The sequence below is a fragment of the Falco cherrug genome, chromosome 5, assembly GCF_023634085.1.
Source record: "Falco cherrug isolate bFalChe1 chromosome 5, bFalChe1.pri, whole genome shotgun sequence".
Classification (NCBI taxonomy): domain Eukaryota; kingdom Metazoa; phylum Chordata; class Aves; order Falconiformes; family Falconidae; genus Falco; species Falco cherrug.
This window is the reverse complement of record NC_073701.1, coordinates 29,212,036-29,230,239: the sequence shown is the minus strand read 5'-3', so window position 1 is coordinate 29,230,239 and position 18,204 is coordinate 29,212,036. Positions and strand designations below refer to the sequence as shown.

Genomic DNA, 18,204 nt, shown 5'->3' with positions numbered 1-18,204 from the left:
TGAGGTATTCTGTTGGGGAAAATCACAGTATTTCTTTATATTTTTCTGTAATTGCCCACCAAAACTACAAACACTGAGATTGTAATTTGTAGGTAACAACGGTTTTTAAGAATCTCATGACTGCATGGGATAAATACATAAAAGTAGTATTTTTGAATGGCCCTATGTTTAACTAGTCTGGAAAATATTCACACGGACTTGTAGTGTTAGCAAGAGAACAACAAATTAGCAAGTCTGAATATTAGACTTAATTACCTACATGGGTTTCTTAGTTCTAATATAATACTTTTCGTCTGAAAAGTAAACTGCTCCTTACAAATGCAGAGTTTTTTCTGGAAGTGTATTTTAAAGGAAAGGTTAGCTAATAATCTTGTCACATGTGAATCCTGTTGCAGTTTTCACATGCAACAACAGTAACATCATGGAAATTAATATCTAACTATGATAATTTATTATAAATTTACTTATAAACAGAGGAAAATTTTAGCAGTCTTTGCAAGATCTCAGCACAGGATTCTTTGTGTGTGAGAACTGTGCCCCTTTGCAAACTTATGTTACATGTTGGTTTGGTTTTTTTGTTTGTGTCAGAGTTTCGCCATCAGATGCTGACTCCACAGCAAGTGAACAATCCAGTGGGAGAGAGACAGGAGAAGAAACCGCAAGACCATCAACTGTTGCAAATGATGGCAAACCACGCAGAGCAGTGAAGAAGGGTTTGTTACTTTGGTTTTTGTGTGCACTAGCAGTGCTTTACTCAGGTTGAAGAGTTACTCTAGTGCTGTAGCTTTTTCTGAACTCGTTGGCTGTTAATTTTTCTGGTTTGTGTCACAGAAAATTGTCTCTCCTTTCTGTTTTAGTTCTGTTGAAACTGAAGATCTACACATTCTTTTCATTCCAGCAAGCTTTTGAAACTAATGGCTTAGCAGGAATGAATCTTCCCTCCCTTTCCCTCCTACACTTCCCCCACCCCACCCCCAGCAAACCTTTCCATCTAGGCCTAATTGTGGCTCTTGTGGTAGCAATCTTGCAGACAGTTACATGGGCAGTAGAGGTCACAGCAGGACTTGATACAGCATGGAACTGTAACTTTAAAAAATGAGATTAAAAAAATGGAGACCACAGAAGTAAAAGTTTTGCAAGTAAGTTCTGATTCAGATATCAAAATGCTTTTGTGATTATAGTTTAGAGAGATGAAAATCCAGCACTAACGTGTTAATAACAGTGAATTTGTTGTTTTTAAAGAACAGTCTTTCTTCCAGTTTAAAGTGCCACCGATTGTCTTGGAGGTGCCCTGACATATATTTCTTTCCTCATTGAAAAGTTGATAAAACACTGCAAACCCATGTTCATTTTTAATTAAAAAAATTTGTTCAGATTATTTAGCTGTTTAAAAGCGTCCTTTCTGAGAGCCATTTGGGTTTAGATGGCAGATTGCTTGCTCCTTGCTTGAGGTTTTAGTTACCAGATCTTTGCCTTAAATCACAATAGTTGTCTTAGAAAAAATTCTGATACTGAATATATTGTAGAGAAGTTTGTGATATCCCCAGATGTTCTTAATACACATGGTCTTGATGGCAGCAGAAACTGAGAAAGAGAAAATATCTGCCATGTTGTGAGCAGTCTTTTCAGTATATTGAATGTTTTTCCACATTGTCCGTGAAATATCAGCTAAGATGTAAGGATGACTACGGAGGAATGCAGTGCCAGTGAAATTCAGATCATAGCAGACAGATGTTCAGGTTTTGCTTATGTTGAAGAAATGAGATTGAGGAATACATAAGATAGTTTATATAAACCACTAGCTCTTGGGTGCCTAAACAGCAAGTTAGATAATGTATGATTCTTAAACTTTCATAATGTGGACTACTCCTGGAAGGGCAAGGGTGATGGATCAGGCTTTCCTCTGTAACAAACATGTAAAAAAACCCCACAGGATCTGCTAATGTGAAAGTTATACTTCCTAATAATTCAGCAGTCAGTGTATGCTGTATGTAGTTTCCACATTTTACAAAAACAAGATACTGTGCTGATGCTATGTAAGTTTTCAGTGCCTTAGGTTTGCTTTAAGGACCAGAAATCTACCAAAGTAAATACACAAGAAAACGATAATGCTATGACAGAGCTCATCTCATGATGGTTTATGAGTTGCTCCAACCTCTCTGACTTCAATTCTGCTCTGATTTAGTGTTCTCCCATTTCTTGCCTGGGAACTCCATTTTTGTCTCTTCGTTTTCCATCTAGCTTAAAATTTTATGTGAGGTTTAACATGTCCTTGTGGTGTAGAAGTGTTAAGTATTGCTGCATCTAAATTATCTGGCAAAAGCAGCAAGGCTATTGTGTGAAATACGTCCTTTTTACCTGCCATGCCCTTACTAAATCAAATATACTATTTTTTCAGCATTTGGTGCCTCTAGTTTGATAATCATAGGGACTATTTTTACCATTCAGAATTGGAGGTACTGTCTGCGGAGAGCTGTCTTATCTGTTGAATGGCAGATTCAGCTCCTTTTTTTTGTTCAGCTGAGACTTGGTGGTTTGAGCCAAGTTCATGCATTTAATTCAGAAGTAAATACAATCGTCTAACCACTCTGTTTTTTCCAGTTGTCATTCCAGCTGAATTATTTGTAATAATTACTGTGTTGTCTCTTCTTTTTTCTTTATGTTGTCAGGAGCAAACAGAGTGGGTAAGTAACCAGAGCTGATAGTTGAGTACAAATATGAATAGAGGTGCTGGGTTAGCTGCAATTATATCTTAGGATGGAGAGGTTTGTCTTCTGTGTCTAATTGCTTTTGAGCTATTGAAGTATAAAAAATTCTCAGTACCACAAATTATAGTCATCCAATTTAGGCATATTTTTCTAATTTCCTCCCAATTCTTTCAAATTGTTGGGGAAAAAAAATCACTGTGAAAGAAGCAAAACTGAGGCAGCTGTTGGTCCTCAAGCTAGCTTTGTATAAACAAGTTAGAGATACTGTTAGAGTTAATGTCTTCACTGGAAGGCTGAGGCAAACACAAGCTACCTGCAAAGGAGCATAAATATCTTCTCATGAACTAATATTTTTCCGGTTGGGACTGAGGCACAGCAAAGATGGGGCAGGAGAAAGCTGATGCTGGTTTTGATAATGCATACCGTATCTAGTGATAAATTAAGGATTGTCCCCTCCAACAACAGTTTCCATTTTATAATGGTAGAGAAGGATGGATACAGCTATGATGCCTTCCATTGTTCGGTTTGTGCAAAGTAACAACTAATGAGAGTCATCAGCTGCATTCTAGGGATGTAATCTACTGGGATACAAAGAAACTGTGAAATTTATCTGCCCCTGCATACTCTGGCATGATTCAGGTACTAGTGGATCAGTGGAAAATTCCCAGTGACTTTACCTGATTTTAGGTTAGGCTTTATGCACCTTGGTTGCCCTGCCTCTTGTTTTTATTTCAAGAGGATGCAGGAAGCAGTAGCCTTCCTCTGTCTCCAGTTGTATTGTTTTTCATATGAAATCATAGCTTCCTGTAGAGCAATTAATTTTTTGACATATCAGTTCAATTAGTAGTTTAAAACAGGGGAACAGTGATGCACATCGATCCTGACATGTGACCAATACAAACTAGTTGATTAAACGTGTTTTGTCCAATATTTGGGTGTTCATTCCTCTCCATTATTTTTCAGCCTCAGCTGTCTAGTCTGAGATCAAAATTTCATTCATATAGTACCATCTGAGAGCTTTAGAAGATGGTCTTCTAACCACAGACAATAGTGTAACGTAAGAACTTTGAAATGAGATACCATTCTTATTCACTCAGTGAAAACTTCTAAAGCAGCGCATTCATGTGTGGAGATGGAAACAGTTTCTCCTTTGTGTGTGTACAGCACTGTGCCGTTCCCGACTTTCTTATCTACTACCATCTTGGTTTGTATTCATAGACATATTCAGTGTATGCACACAGAGAGGATTTAAAGGTCAGATGCAGCTTATGGGGGTTTTTTGTGGGTACGTGCATGCGTCTTTTCTGCAAAAGTGTAACATACAATGTTACTCCAAAGCCTTACCAAAATTTTACAGTGGGACTTTTGGACAGTTCTACAAAATTAATTTAAGAACATTTTGACTAGGAGGCTGCTGCCAAGCATTTGTTTATATGTGCAGAAGGAAAGGTTATGGATGAAATTATAAAGATTCAGAGTCAATGCTCTGCAGAATTGTATATAATGGATCTTGCTAACCAAGTAATATGAAAATAACCTTAAACTTTTATGTTGGAGGTCAGTGAGCTTTGAAAACTGCTATTAGACTGGACAGGTTGGAAAAGAATTACTGATGTGTGGGGAGAACAGGAAAGATTGATGCAGAAGTTCAGATTTCCATTGTGCTATGGGATCGCTTTGAGGGATTCACACTAACTACATAATATATCTCACGCCCCTCTCTGTGAGAGGCAATGTTTGCATGCTTCTAAGAAATGCTTGAAGATGGGGCTGTGAAGGTGACAAACGGTAAAGGTCATATAAATAGCTACAGAAGAGAGATAGATATACTTAATTTAGGCTCTGTGTCTTGCAGAACATTTGGGACACTGAAATCTTGAGTTGAACTGTTTACCTTCTTTTTAAGGACGCGTACAGAAAAGTCACATTTATAAATGATGCATACCATTTGCAAATGTGTACATTTGACAATGCATTGATCAAGTTTGAGAAATATGAAAAATAAGAATTTTGCTTAACTTGTGGCCAGATCGCTTTCCAGCCCAAAAGTAATATGCTGTGAATATAATAGTGTACCATTCCTTCCCTCTCCTGCTCCCTTTTTTGTGCTAAAAGAGGGAACCAAAGGAGCAAATCATCTACTGTGATCTTCTCCAGGAGATAGCATTCACTCCTCTTCTGAACCCTATACTTCATTACCAGCATGCATTGCAAATGGATCAGAGCAGTGGTTATTTTCTTTTCCTTCTTGTCTGTTGAAGTTGGATCAGATTGATCAGTTGATTCTGTATTGGAATCTGATCTGATTCCCTTTCCTATTTGAATCTGAGAACCACAGCCCATTATTAGAATTCTGTGCAATGTTGTGGGACTGTGTCCCTCTGCACTGTTGTTTTCCTCCGTAAGAAGAGACATATCTTAATCTCTTATTGCTTATATTTCATGGTGAAAAGCAGTTTGAGAATTTGTGACATTACCATGTGGACAAGACAAAAGAATGTTTTGCAAGTCTTCAATAGTTTCTGTAAGCCTAATCCACATAATGGTTCCTGTTGTAGGCCTAGCTCCAGCAAAAAAATACTTCAGTATGTGCTTAACTACAAACCACTGGGGTGATCTTACAGAATTCAAGTCTTTTGAAGGAGATGACCCATTTCTTTTGAAGTCATTAGCTCTTGACAGGACCAGGGCCGCATCTTCCATGTGTATTGGTTTCCATAATGTCTTTTGTTGATCATGTTTGAGTTGATTTGACATCTTCAACAAATCACAACATGGCAATATCTGTGCAGCTTGCTTATTACTATGTGAATGGTTTATCCTGTCACAAAGAAGAAAGCTGCTTTAAAAGCTTTAATTGGTAAAATGTGTAAAACTCTTAACGTTTTGTGTGGATTTCGAAGGGATGTGGTTTTTTTTTGTTCATATATCATCCTTTGTGTCATTCAAGAACTTTGTTGTGCAGTGAGACATCTTTTATTGCTCTTTGAACCTCCATTTGAGGAATTTGCATCTCCTTAAGAACTGATAAGAGGAACCATTAGCAGTATGTAGTTGAAAGGCTTTTTATGGAGTAAAGTAGATGGAGGTTTTGGGGTTTTGTAAATGCCAAGAGCTTGATTTGCAGGAGTAAGGAATGACAGCTCACCTTCTGGAAATATAATGGAAAAATGTTTATAATTTGCAAACCACTGGGTAAACTTGTACACTAAATGTGATTAGCTGGAAGGCCTGTAGGGTAAGTTAAAGACAGATGGAAAACATGACATGGTCTTGTCGCATAGCATCTGTAGAGCTTAACATTTGACTGAGGCAAACCTAGCAGCAATACTATACTCCGTATTTGTTCTGGTGATTTAGGACCTCCTCAGACCAGCAGTGGAAACGAGCAGCACTCCTCAGCCTCTATCTTTGAACATGTGGATAGGATGTCACGTTCCTCAGATGCCAGCAGACGGGTCCCAAGCAAGATCCAGCTGATTGCCATGCAGCCAATGGCAGCGCCTCCGGTTCAGAACTCGGTGCTTTCTGATCGAGTAGCAGAGACTAACAAAATTAATAAAGAGGTATGTTTAAAGTGCTTTGAATATTTGTGGAGGTCCATATGCCCAGCCAAGAGGGAAAAGTATCCAGTTTCTTGTTTTCGGGAGTTCCTTATTAGTTTCTGAGGAATTGAATTTTGACAAGTTACAAGAGTAGTTCTCTTTCTGTCTGGAGACATAATCTGACCTGTTTTTAAAAGATATCTAAATGAAAACTTAGAGAGGAGCAGATTTGATGATCAGAATACCTTGTGTTACCGTCCTTTGGCTAGTCAACTAGACAAGTTATGAAAGTTATGTTAATTAATGTGTGAGAATTGGAGCATCTGGACCACCTTGGTTTTCATTCTACACTGTTCTTTTGACTTTTCAGCAATTCAGGATGCGGGTTATACAAACAAGTTATCTGAAGATATTCTGGGGTGTGAATTCGCAGCACATTCATTGCTTTCAATTTGTGATGTGTTTATCTGACAGTAAACATAAAGAAGCTTCCTGCTTTATCTGAGGCTCATGTTACTGTAAGCAGAATAGGAGCATGCCTGGGGCGTTAGGATAGAAAGTCATGCACCGTAAAACCACATCATACACTGCCCGACAGTGTTATGTGCTTGCATCCTGGTTTTGTACTGGCGCCTTCTCATAATTGAGTGGAATATTACTGAAACCTTTAATTTAAGATACTGTGTTTCTGAGTACCTGATGGAAGAGCGGTAAATACACGTATCTAGTCTACATAGGCGAGAGGGGCCATAAAACAGAAATCTAACTATAAATGTAAAGAGTAAGTCTGTCTTGTGTCCCTTGTATGTTTTGGGGGGATTTTGGTGAGACAGTACACAAAAATCAATTTTTATTTGGGTTTTAATCCACTGCTTCAGATGTGTTCTAGAACTAGCCCAGCAAAGGCAAAACAGTCATTGCTACCTGATCTGGTGCCCGACTGTTTTGCATTGGTAAGAGTGATTTCAGTGAATATTCAGTGGTGTTATGACAGCTTTCCCAGATAATGAGATGCACTCCAGGGAATCTGGAAAAGAAGATGGGAGAGAGGCATGAGTACTCAGCCTGCAGGAAGATGTAGAGCTGGTAATGCCATGTTCCTCTAGGGACCTGGGCCCTTGTATTGCTGTTACATTTCTGCATAGCTTATGGCAGCCTCTCATACTCGGCAGAGGCACCAGGTTATGAGCTCAATTAGATCATTAAGTTTTCTTCTTATCTGATGAAGGTCGTTAAAGGGAATGGGTGATGGATTTCAGCACTGTTGTTCAAATGTATTTCTGTTTGACGAGCAAAGGTAGATATAGTCTGTACTGGTTAGTCTTATTTTTTTAGAGCAGTGTCACTTCTGGCAGACAGCTGGAGTTTTTTGTGTTCCTCCTGCCTTTGTTAACAAACTGCCATGTCTCTCAAATTGCATCTGCTGTGCTGGCAATTGTATTGTGTATAATATTACATCTACCTGGGGAGACAATGAGGATACTGCAAAATATCCAAGAATGAAAGTGTGCTTACAAATTGTGTGACTTATTTTAATCCTTCAGAGGGAGGTAGGGGCGGGCTGGGAAGTGAGGAGGAGAGGTTTACAGAAGAGCAGCAAAAATTCTTTTTCCAAAAACTACAAATGAAAAATGCAGTTGGTTTTCTTTCCCCCCCCCCCCCCATCCCTCTTTAAGATACAAACAGCCCTGAGGCATAAATCTGAGATTGAGCATCACCGCAATAAGATTCGCCTTCGTGCCAAGCGCAAAGGGCACTATGAATTTCCAGTGGTGGATGATGTGGTGGTGGTTGACTCCAAAGAACAGCACAGAATATATCGCAAGGCGCAGATGCAGATTGACAAGATCTTGGACCCTGGAGGCAGTGTGCCTACTGTCTTCATAGAGCCCAGGAAGAGGTAGGGATTTCAAAGCTGGGGAAGTACAAGATTTTTTTTTCGGTCAGCATCCAAAGTACATCAAATATGTACTTCTGAATTTTCAGAGCTTAAAATAATTTTGATCACTAGGTGAATTTGAGTTATCTATGTGAAAAGGTTTGGTTTGTTTAAAACATTTTTATTTCTTTCAGTATATGCCAATATGTTTTGTTTTCAAATTATTCTTTTACAAGTTCTCAGTGGTGAATTCTCAGTGAACAAACCCAAATGTATGAAGACTGTCTTAAAACAATTCGGTATTTGCTCTGCCATTTGTTTGAATAATTCTTGTGATAGAGAAGGATCAAAATTGCAATATAAGCACTAACAAAGATACATGGAAAATACAGACTGCAAGTAATAATATTTTTATGAAGGGGGAAAAGATGCAAAATAAGGAAACCCTTGAAAACTTAAAAAGCATGAAGATTCTGAATTTTAAAAGCAAATCCACAAATCGAGACAACCTTTTATGTATTCCCCCGGGGAATGAGGCACATTTGGCAGCCTCACAGATCTGCCTTCCTGGCCTTGTATTTTCAGAGAAAGTCTTCCCTGGGCTCTGTTTAGGGCTTAGGAATACTGGCATTTTGTTCCCGGAGCACTGGTACCCTGTGACTGTTTCCACACTGATAGAAAGTAGCTTTTTTCCATCTACGTAAGTTCCTCAGCTGGCTAGTAGAGATAAACCCAACATGCCAAGCGTGAAGCCTTGTTGGCAGTGTCACAAAAGCACAGCATGGTCAGGGTTGGAAGGGACCTCTGGAGATCATCTGGTCCAACCCCCTGCTAAAGCAGGCTCACCCACAGCAGGTTGCACAGTCACATCCAGGCAGGTTTTGAATGTCTCCAGAGAAGGAGACCCCACAGCCTCTCTGCGCAGCCTGTTCTGGTGGTGTGTTACCCTCAAGGTAAAGAAGTTTTTCCTCATATTCAGATGGAAATTCCTGTGTTGAAATTTGTGCCTGTTGCCCCTTGCCCTGTCACTGGGCACCACTGAAAAGAGCCTGGCCCCATCCTCCTGGCACTCGCCCTTAAGATATTAGTAGACACTGATAGGATCCCCTCAGCCTTCTCCTCTCCAGGCTCCACAGGCCCAGCTCTCTCAGCCTTTCCCCACGAGGGAGATGCTCCAGTCCCCCAATTACCTTGGCAGCCCTCTGCTGGACCCTCCCCAGCAGCTCCCTGTCTCCCTTGAAATGGGGAGCCCGGCACTGGGCATGGCACTCCAGGTGTGGCCCCACCAGGGCAGAGCAGAGGGGCAGGATCACCTCCCTCACCTGCTGGCCAGGCTCCTCCTGATGCACCCAGGGTCCCACTGGCCACCTTGGCCACATGGGCACACGGCTGGCTTGTGGGCAACTTGCTGTCCACCAGGACTCCCAGGTCCTTCTCCGCAGAGCTTCTTGCCAGCAGGTCAGCCCCCATCCTGTCATCTGTTCTGGTACTGCAGATGTGTCAAACATTGGTCTGGGAGGTCTGGAGAGGCCCTGGGTGGGGGCTGGGACATGGGCAACTTTGAAAGATTAATGTAAGAGAGGTGACAGTGGGGGGAGTTTGAGGGAGGAATGGGACAGTTAGGAGAGCTGCCAATGAGCGAGTTGTTAGGAGAAGCTTGAGGAGAGTGATTCAAGGCTAACTAATGGGACTGGCATGAAAAACTGGGAAAGGGAACAGGAAACTGGGATAAGTCAAGGATGACTTGGAGGGAATGGGCAGAGTTCAACCTTGAGTGTAATGAAGAGAAAAACTGCAAAAAAAATGTGATTACCTTTGTCTTGTTTTTTTTTTTTCTTTCTGCTTTTTGTTTTCTTCCTGTTAAGTTCTCGTGCAAAACGTTCTCCTAAGCAACGTCGTCGACATCAGATAAATGGGAGTCCAATTGATGCAGAAAAGGACAGGTTAATCACAACTGACAGTGATGGGACATACAAAAGACCTCCAGGAGTCAATAATTCTGCATATATTGTATGTATGTCTCTTGAATGACAGGAGTTTTCTGATAATATTAATGACCTTTGTGACATTGGGAAGTTTTTTGGCCTTCTATGGTCTGTATAGCTAGTTTGGCACATGTAGTTGGCATGTAAATCAAAGTGAAACAATGATTTCCTTGGGAGTCTGTCAGTGTTAAGCAGTAATATTCTGCCAAGTATTCCTTGATAGTAAAGATGCCAAGGACCAAACCCTTGTTTTCATTAATGCCGCTGTATTATGCACATGAAAGTGCGCTCGGCATGTTTCACAATATCTTGAACATAGTTTCACTCTAGTCCAATTTGCTGGATGTTATGTATTTGTTACAGGAAATGTCATCCTTTGCTCTCACAGAGTGGAAGGCTCGGTTCCTTTCATGAGAAATTTTCTCATCTTTATAATGTGGGAATTAATTATTAATGAAAAAGAAACATGTCTTTGTACTACAGTAACTTGAAACAATTCTAGTACAATGTCTTGAAAATTAATTTTGTTTTCTGCCTAAAAAAGGCAAAGACACTGGAAAATGCTTCTGTTCAATCATATCCATGTGTCAAACTGTATTTAGGTATCTTTAACCACTTCTAAGCAGACTTTATTAAGCTTAATGCTAGTATTTGAAACCCCTGGACAGTTTTCATCTTGAAAGGTGGTTTAATAGTTTTAAAGATTTTCACCATTAGCTGTATATGCAGTCAGGTGACCACAGTGTCAATTTCTGCTGTTTCTCTCTGCCTTCAAACAAGAGTGTGATGATTTTAATGTTATGCTGCAGCAGAATGAATTATCATCTGAAGGTTTTTAATTAAGACATGTCACACAGCAAGCTCAGCCCTTTGGGCATCTGTTGCAAAACAGTACTCAGAATGCTAAGTTCCTGATAAAATAGAGGCTTTTGCATCTTTCTGACTGATTTTGCAGTCTGCAGCAATGGTAAGAATGAGCTTTGATAATAGGTCTGCTGCTGTAAAGCTCTTTTAATTTCCTGTTACTGATGAACAGGAAGCCCATGTGGTAAGATCCTAGGTAGTAATTGTGACGTATGCCTTCGATATTGCTGTTATGAAGCTCTTACGTGAATCCCATTCAGGTGGTGCACCCAAGTTCAAGTTCCGTGCAGGTAACCACTTAGTTGCTTTACAGCTCCCTTTGTGTGTTTTTCTAGGAGGCAATAATTGTTTAATATTACTACTGATGTGGTCAATTGTAAGCTGCAGACTGAAATAATTTCTTGGAACTGCAAAAGCTGCAGAGAATTCAAAGATGTAGACAGAGCTGATTGTCTTTTTCTGGGTGGGGTGAATGCTCTATGTATGACTTCATTATGTGTTTGCAAACCACAAGATTTCTGTTATAGCTGAGTAACTCCTGCGCAAAGCTCCGCTGCCTTATCTGAGATCAGAGTCTTTCAGATCACACTGAATGAAGTATTTGAACTGCTGGTGTTGTGTATGTGCATGCAGAAGTGGGCAGGGTAAGGGGCAGGTTTTGTCCGGCACTGGGACTTGGGCCATTTATCTCGTTGTGGTTCTGGCAAAGATGATGTTGCTCAGACATAAGGCCCACAGAGACTTGGAAGCTGGCTGGTTAGATCCACTCTGTGGCTTCCCTTCACCTTCTTTCCGTTTCCTCCAGTCTGATCCAGACTTGCCTCCTGAACCTCAGACATCATCTTCAGCTGATCTGGGAAAGTTCCCTGGCTTGCCTTCCCACCCAGTCTCCCAGTACATCCCACCTCAGCCATCCATTGAAGAGGCTCGGCAAACCATGCACTCGCTGCTGGATGATGCTTTTGCGCTGGTGGCTCCCAGCAGCCAAGCAGCCAATTCCACAGCCATTGCACCACCTGGGGTCTCTGCAGGACAGCCGGTAAACAACACTCCTGCTCGAGCAGAGAGGGGAACTATGTGTACCCAGTGGGGATCACATTATTGTCCAAGTCAGGCAGTAAACAACCCATTTAATGTGAGCGATGCAATTTAAAAGGCTTTTCTGGTCAGGTAGTTAGCATCAGTTGAGCCGTGGTCACTGTTATGGAGCCCTAGCTGTCAGGACTTACCACAAATGTGGAACAGTTTCTGGAACTAGGAAAAGTCAGAAATGATGGTCACAAGATGGTGAACTTGTATGGAGCCCTAGCTGTCAGGACTTACCACAAATGTGGAACAGTTTCTGGAACTAGGAAAAGTCAGAAATGATGGTCACAAGATGGTGAACTTGCTTTTTAAGCCATTTGGATTCTTTTCTCATCCCAGCCACAAGATAATATAGGAGTTTCCTCCTTTAGGATAACTTTTCTGTTCTTCTCAGTTATGATCTTCAGCAGATCAGTCTTATGTCCAAGAGTAAAACTTCCTATTTTTTTTTAATGTATGCGCTAGTTCATATTTTGACAGTGAGAAAAGAATGTATTTGACTTGGGCCATATTTTTCAATAGGGTATCCAGATGCTTTCAGGAGGTGAAAGATATGGAAGCAGTATTTCTGTGTATGATTTTTTGCATTTTATGGAGCACTGAGACACATGGATAGTATTTTAGGTCGTGTTCCACAGCCATTTAGTACAACTTCCATAATGCCATTGGACTGTTGAGTCTGAGCCCTATGGCCTCTCTGCTGCAGTCTGGTGCTTGTCGAGGTATAAAGAGATTTCCAAATGCAAAGCTTGGTTTGCTGGAAGTTTTAAGCTAAGTAGACATTAGAGCCCTTGATCTTCTGCAAGTGAGAGAAAGTATTTCTGAAATGTTTTTAAGACAAGACTCTGATCAGACAGGAGCGACTGCTAGCCCACTGTAGCGTTGATTCCCAGATCTTGTTGTGCTTCTGGTTTTGTAAAACGAAGCTCTTATGTCTGCAATCAAGTCACACATGCAGGCCTAGTGATCTCTGCCATTCATCACTTAAAAGGCTGACAGTGGACTTCCCAGGGTATGCATTTTGATTTTAATTTGGGTTTTTTCATTATTCTGACAGAGATATGTGGAATTTGGAATGACTCCGCCAACAGCACCAGGTCTCCTACCAAGGTAGCTTTTCACTGATAGAATTATCATTTATTATTTTCCTTGCAATTCCTCCAAAGTTCTTACTGGCACTGCTATATTATTATTCAAAGTACTGTGTAAATGAGAAGTAACAGGAGTCCAGATCCAGCCTGTATAATTTATTTATGTAGCATGAATGACATATGCATGCTGTGTGGAATCCAAGCCTCCATTTAAAAGAAATGTGTTTCTAGCCCCTTGGCTGTAGAGATATCCTTCCAAATATTGAGTAAACCACTGAGTTCCAGCTTTTAGAGAGCCTGAAACAGTTACTCAGATGCATGTAATTCTCCCAGTACTCTTGCTTTCATCTTGTTTCTGTAGCCTCAGGGCAACACTCACTCGCAAAAGCTTTCAGATGACGAACACATTCGTTCTATTTTTAACCAAGTTGAGAATACATTACAGAGCATGGTGACCCTCACGGAGAGAGTCTGCCTTACAGGGGTTTTATTATAAAATCAGGGGGCAAGAACAAATTTTCCATCTTCTCCTGGCCTTGCTGCGGGAGAATCATGTAAAGAGAAGAAAACAGTTGTCCAGGTAACTGCTATTTCCACATTTGGTGTCTGTGTTTTAAACTACACGTGAAGTTGGACTCTTGAGTCTTGGTACCCACTGTGGTCGGACTTGTCTCACCCCCTCCAAGCTGCTGCAGCCAAGGTGCTAAAAGGGTGGCTTCGTGCTGCTCTTTTTTAAAGCTCACCATGTGAGATGAAATACCACTGGTATCCACATCATTCATTAGACTTCACCTAAAGTCTTCACTGCCTTGGAAACTTGGCGGTAAAATGGATCTGAAGAACTTTCTTTTATCTGTTGTTCTGCAACCTGATTTTGAAAGGACCAACTAGAAAAGGAAGAGTCTAAGCACATTTTCTTACTTAGGTCTTGGCTTGAAGGTGACAGTTTCAGTGTGAGTGGAGCATATGTGAAATAGCACGCAGTATGACGTGCAGTATATTTTTTGTAATTTAAGTTACCTTGAAGATTATGAGCTGTGAGACTGCCAGCACAAAGCATAACCAATTGTTTGTTATTGAGGATTTTCTCTTTGTTGGCCTGTTGTGGATTCAGGGAAAATGTGATAATTCAATCATGAAAGTGCTGTAACCCATGTTAATACAGCTGAGCAAGGTAGTGTCTTCGCAACATATTTTTTGCTCAAAAGTTTATCAACCTTTGGCATAGGCACTCTGGATTTCTGTAAGTTACAGATTAATGGCATCATTATCAATAGTTCAAATGCTTGCTTTGCCAGTACCGGCAGATAAAATTTAAAGGAATTCTTCCTGATAAGGTCAACAACTGTTGTAACTTTATTTAAAGTAGGTTTCCTAAAGCTTGATCAATAGAAAACAAGGAAGATTTGTCATGGTTGTGGAGTAGGGGTTATGCTCAAATTCAGAAGATAATGATAAACAAATTGTTAGAAACAGTGCACCAGTTAGAGGAAGGAAAAATGACCAGAGTTCAGTATAATTAGGTGGCATGTATCAACGTCATAGTACATTGGCTTAAATATCCAATGTATAGAATAATAGTTGGGTGACCATACTGTTCCCTTCTCTGTACAAATGCAGTCAGAATCTTTAATGGAGTGGAACCAACCTGGGTTAAAAAAAAAAAATAATGAAGTGTAACCTAGGTCACGTAACAGCTAGGCAAACATAAAAGCACAATGAACAGCTCTTACCAGAAAATGAATATTGCGTCATGCAACAGAGATAGAGATACTTAGCCATAGTGGATTAGTGGTGTAAAATTGATTTTTGAGGCAGTATCTCCCCACTTGATTAAGTGGAGATTAATAATTTTTTTGAACGTGCCAAGATAAATTGAAGGTTGGGTCTCAGTCTGGAAATAGGAAGGAGCACTTGGAACGCCTGTATGATACAGATTCGAGCTATATCCCATTTTCAAACTCCTCTCCAAATTTAAAGAGTAGCTGTATTTGACTATTACAAAGAAGATTGAGAAAAGAAGGTGATGAGTTATTAAAAGTACACCTTACAAGTAAAAACCCATCAGCAATAAAGAATATACTTCCTGTCCTGTGAAAAATTGGCACAAAAATAATATATTTAGGGGGGTAATGTTGAGAAAATATCTTCTTTAGACATCAAAAAAGTGTAGTAATTTTTCAGCTACAGCATTCCAGCTCAGTACTGCAGGCATAAATGGCCAGATGATTACATCCTTTACTGGTTACAGTGATTAACATAACAGAAGGGATGTTGTTAAACATTACCTACCTGTTCAAGCATTTGTTTTAACTAGCTTGTATATCTGGTTGGAAATGTTTTCCTTTGGATCTGCTGACTGGAAAGGTGGTATTATATGTAAGGGAGCTAGGGAAATTTAGCTCTTCCACAATGTGATTGTTGCTGCCTAAACCCCTTACACATCCTCCATTTGATACTGTATGCCAAATAGCTAGTACTTTAATTTACAGTTACTTGTTTGTGCTTTATTAGGCTCTTATTTAGCTTTATTAGGCTATTTATTATTATGTCAACTTTCCTTTCTATCTGGCTGTCATACAGAGCTGGTTAGTTTTCCAAATAAAACATAAATCAAGAGTAGTTTGAATTAGATGCAGTCAAGGAATTTTCCTGTAAAACAAAAGGGTGTAAAATTGAGGTTTTGAGGAATAGGATAGGTTGTGGTCCTTAGCCTAGAAGGGTTTAAATGCCATTGTGGTAAAAAGCATATAAAACTCATCCCCAGTCCTCTGTGTAATTGCATGTGCCTGACTTAGGATGTTTGTCTCACTTTTTGCTTTCTTTATACTCACCAGTGAGAGGCTCCTGCAGAAAACGATTTAGTGAACCTAATCTTTTGGTTTGAATGCCTCTTGAGAAGCATGTCTCTCATCTTTGATCATACCTGGAGTCTGAGAGAGACTAACCCAAGCACCTGAAGTTTGGGCATCCACACCTCCACCATATTGACAGGAATCAATAATCCTTGAAAACTCAGCTGCCATCAGTCTTCTAAAATACCATCTCTCCATGCCAGGCTTAAGATATATTAGTAGGAAGCATAGGAAAAGCAGCATTTCCATCTCTACTCCCGTGTTGTGAAGGAATTACAGGGTTTCTTTTAGAAGTCCCATTACCTTGGCACAATTAACAAAGTTAGATGGATGACAGTTTCTGTTGTTAAGTCTTTACAGTAAATATGTGGCAACAGCTACCAGTGCCAGCCTGAATTACAGGAAATGTTAATTTTAGTATACATTGAATCCCTTCATATGTGCTAATGACAACTTTGAGTAGTTTGATGAATCTTAGAGGAAAGTTTTGAATATTTCCTGAAAAATTATTAGGGTCCTTGTTCATGAAATACGCATGCAATGAAGTTTGTATGATTTGATTTACACCAAAACTGTGTGCCCAGAAACTCTTTGAGTAAGAGTCAGAATTGTTGCTGAGGTAAGCAGCTGCAACACTACTGAAGTCTTATTTTTCTTTTATTTTCTTTTTTTCATTGAAGATATTTTTTTCCTGAAGGGGAAAACAAGATTCATGGCCTTTTTTCTGTGCTTTGAGGAGGCTGCAACATATGAAAAAATGTGTAAAATTTTGTTAGGCTTTCTCCCATTCCTGTGCAGTGCTGCAGTGCAGGCCTTGAAGGAGGAATATATTCCTCAGATGTAATTATTTTCTTGAACCTTTAAGATTAAAATGTGTATTAAGAGGCATCATAAAGAGTTCTTTTATGAGGTACACCTGTGTTACTGTTTCTAATTAGGAAATTCACTTATTGTAATCTTGAGTCCTTACTTTTCCACAGGCAGAACTTTGGGCCAGGCTTTCTTCAACCTGCAGAGTTAATGCATCCAGACCAGCAACCACCTGAGGTTCAGTATTCCTCCAGAGGGATATACTCAGAGGAAATGCCATCAGTGGCACGGCCACGACCAGTTGGAAGCACTGCAGGTACACTTCACTTAAGTTGAATATGCAGTAAAATAACTGATCCTCTTGCGTATCTACTCTTACACTGAGGTCACCATTAAGATGTCATTTTCCTTCAGCTGCTACACTTGAAAGGTGGTCCTTGTCTTCACTGCCAAAAAAAAGTGATCACAAAATGAGGTTAACTTTACATCCCTAGGACCTTGCAGGAAAAGGCAGTGCTTTGCCACCTTTTTAGTATCTTACAAGCATTGGTTATTACACAGCATATTTGCAAAAAAACCCATTCTCTAAAGAATGGAAAATTACTTAATTGTTTTAGAGCATACAGTGTATGCTAACTTTCCACTGCCGAATATTTCTTGTGTGCTAAATGAGCTGAATGCATCCCAAATCAGCCTGCTAAGTAACAATTTTTTTAAATACTTCTATGCATCTTTATGTCTCATTTCTTTTCTGGAAATGTATGCCTGAAAGCAGAATATTTTAGCTTCTGATGGTATTGTCTATTGCTGCTGTCCCCTATGAAATCACCTTCCCTGATTCGGTTGTGAGATAATTTCCATAATGCTAATCAATGCTATCATGAATAAGATTCTAACATCACGTGGCAATTAAGCAGCAAACAGTGATTCTAAGAATAAAAGATTCTATTGTTATGCAAATTCAATAGTTAATTTTCTCCTAGAGAAATTTTTTCTTTCTGGGGAGTTGAAAAAGACTGGAAATATGATCATATACTCATGTCAGAGGCCTAGTTTTGATAGCTGCCATCATCTTCCTGTACATGTTAAATGAATGAGGACGACAGGGATGTAGTGATTGTTGCAGTTTGATGATTATTTTATTGTCTGATTCACACTGTTCTCTAAATGTTTGTGTATATTCTGGCTTAAAGTTTGGAGGCAGTTCAGATGGTTAGTTCCTGCCCTTCAGCATAATTACCTGCAAATACCAAACTTCTCAAATACTGGGATTTTTTGAGAGGAAAATTGGACAGTTGGGGCACTTTCCTTCATGTAAATCACACTGGTTTTGTCTTTTCCTCCCTGTTTTGACATACACACACAGTTGTCTCTTATTTAT

General features: G+C 39.8%; 1 protein-coding gene across 5 annotated transcripts in view; it reads left to right on the top strand.

The window, feature by feature from the left end:
- The window catches only part of KIAA1549 (KIAA1549 ortholog), a 154,308-nt gene that overhangs the window by 124,202 nt on the left and 11,902 nt on the right, over positions 1 to 18,204 (top strand). For 3 of the 5 annotated variants that reach the window (XR_008732474.1, XM_055712046.1, XM_055712044.1), the window contains exons 12-19: positions 589 to 713; positions 2,670 to 2,684; positions 6,069 to 6,274; positions 7,930 to 8,153; positions 9,998 to 10,142; positions 11,787 to 12,020; positions 13,125 to 13,177; positions 16,994 to 17,139. Coding sequence is in view for 4 of the 5 variants with exons in the window: in XM_055712046.1 (XP_055568021.1) it covers positions 589 to 713; positions 2,670 to 2,684; positions 6,069 to 6,274; positions 7,930 to 8,153; positions 9,998 to 10,142; positions 11,787 to 12,020; positions 13,125 to 13,177; positions 16,994 to 17,139 (1,148 nt within the window). In the remaining variant the exon portion in view is untranslated. The remainder of the gene's footprint in view (positions 1 to 588; positions 714 to 2,669; positions 2,685 to 6,068; positions 6,275 to 7,929; positions 8,154 to 9,997; positions 10,143 to 11,786; positions 12,021 to 13,124; positions 13,178 to 16,993; positions 17,140 to 18,204) is intronic. The other 2 variants (XM_055712047.1, XM_055712045.1) reach the window with 1 other exon arrangement.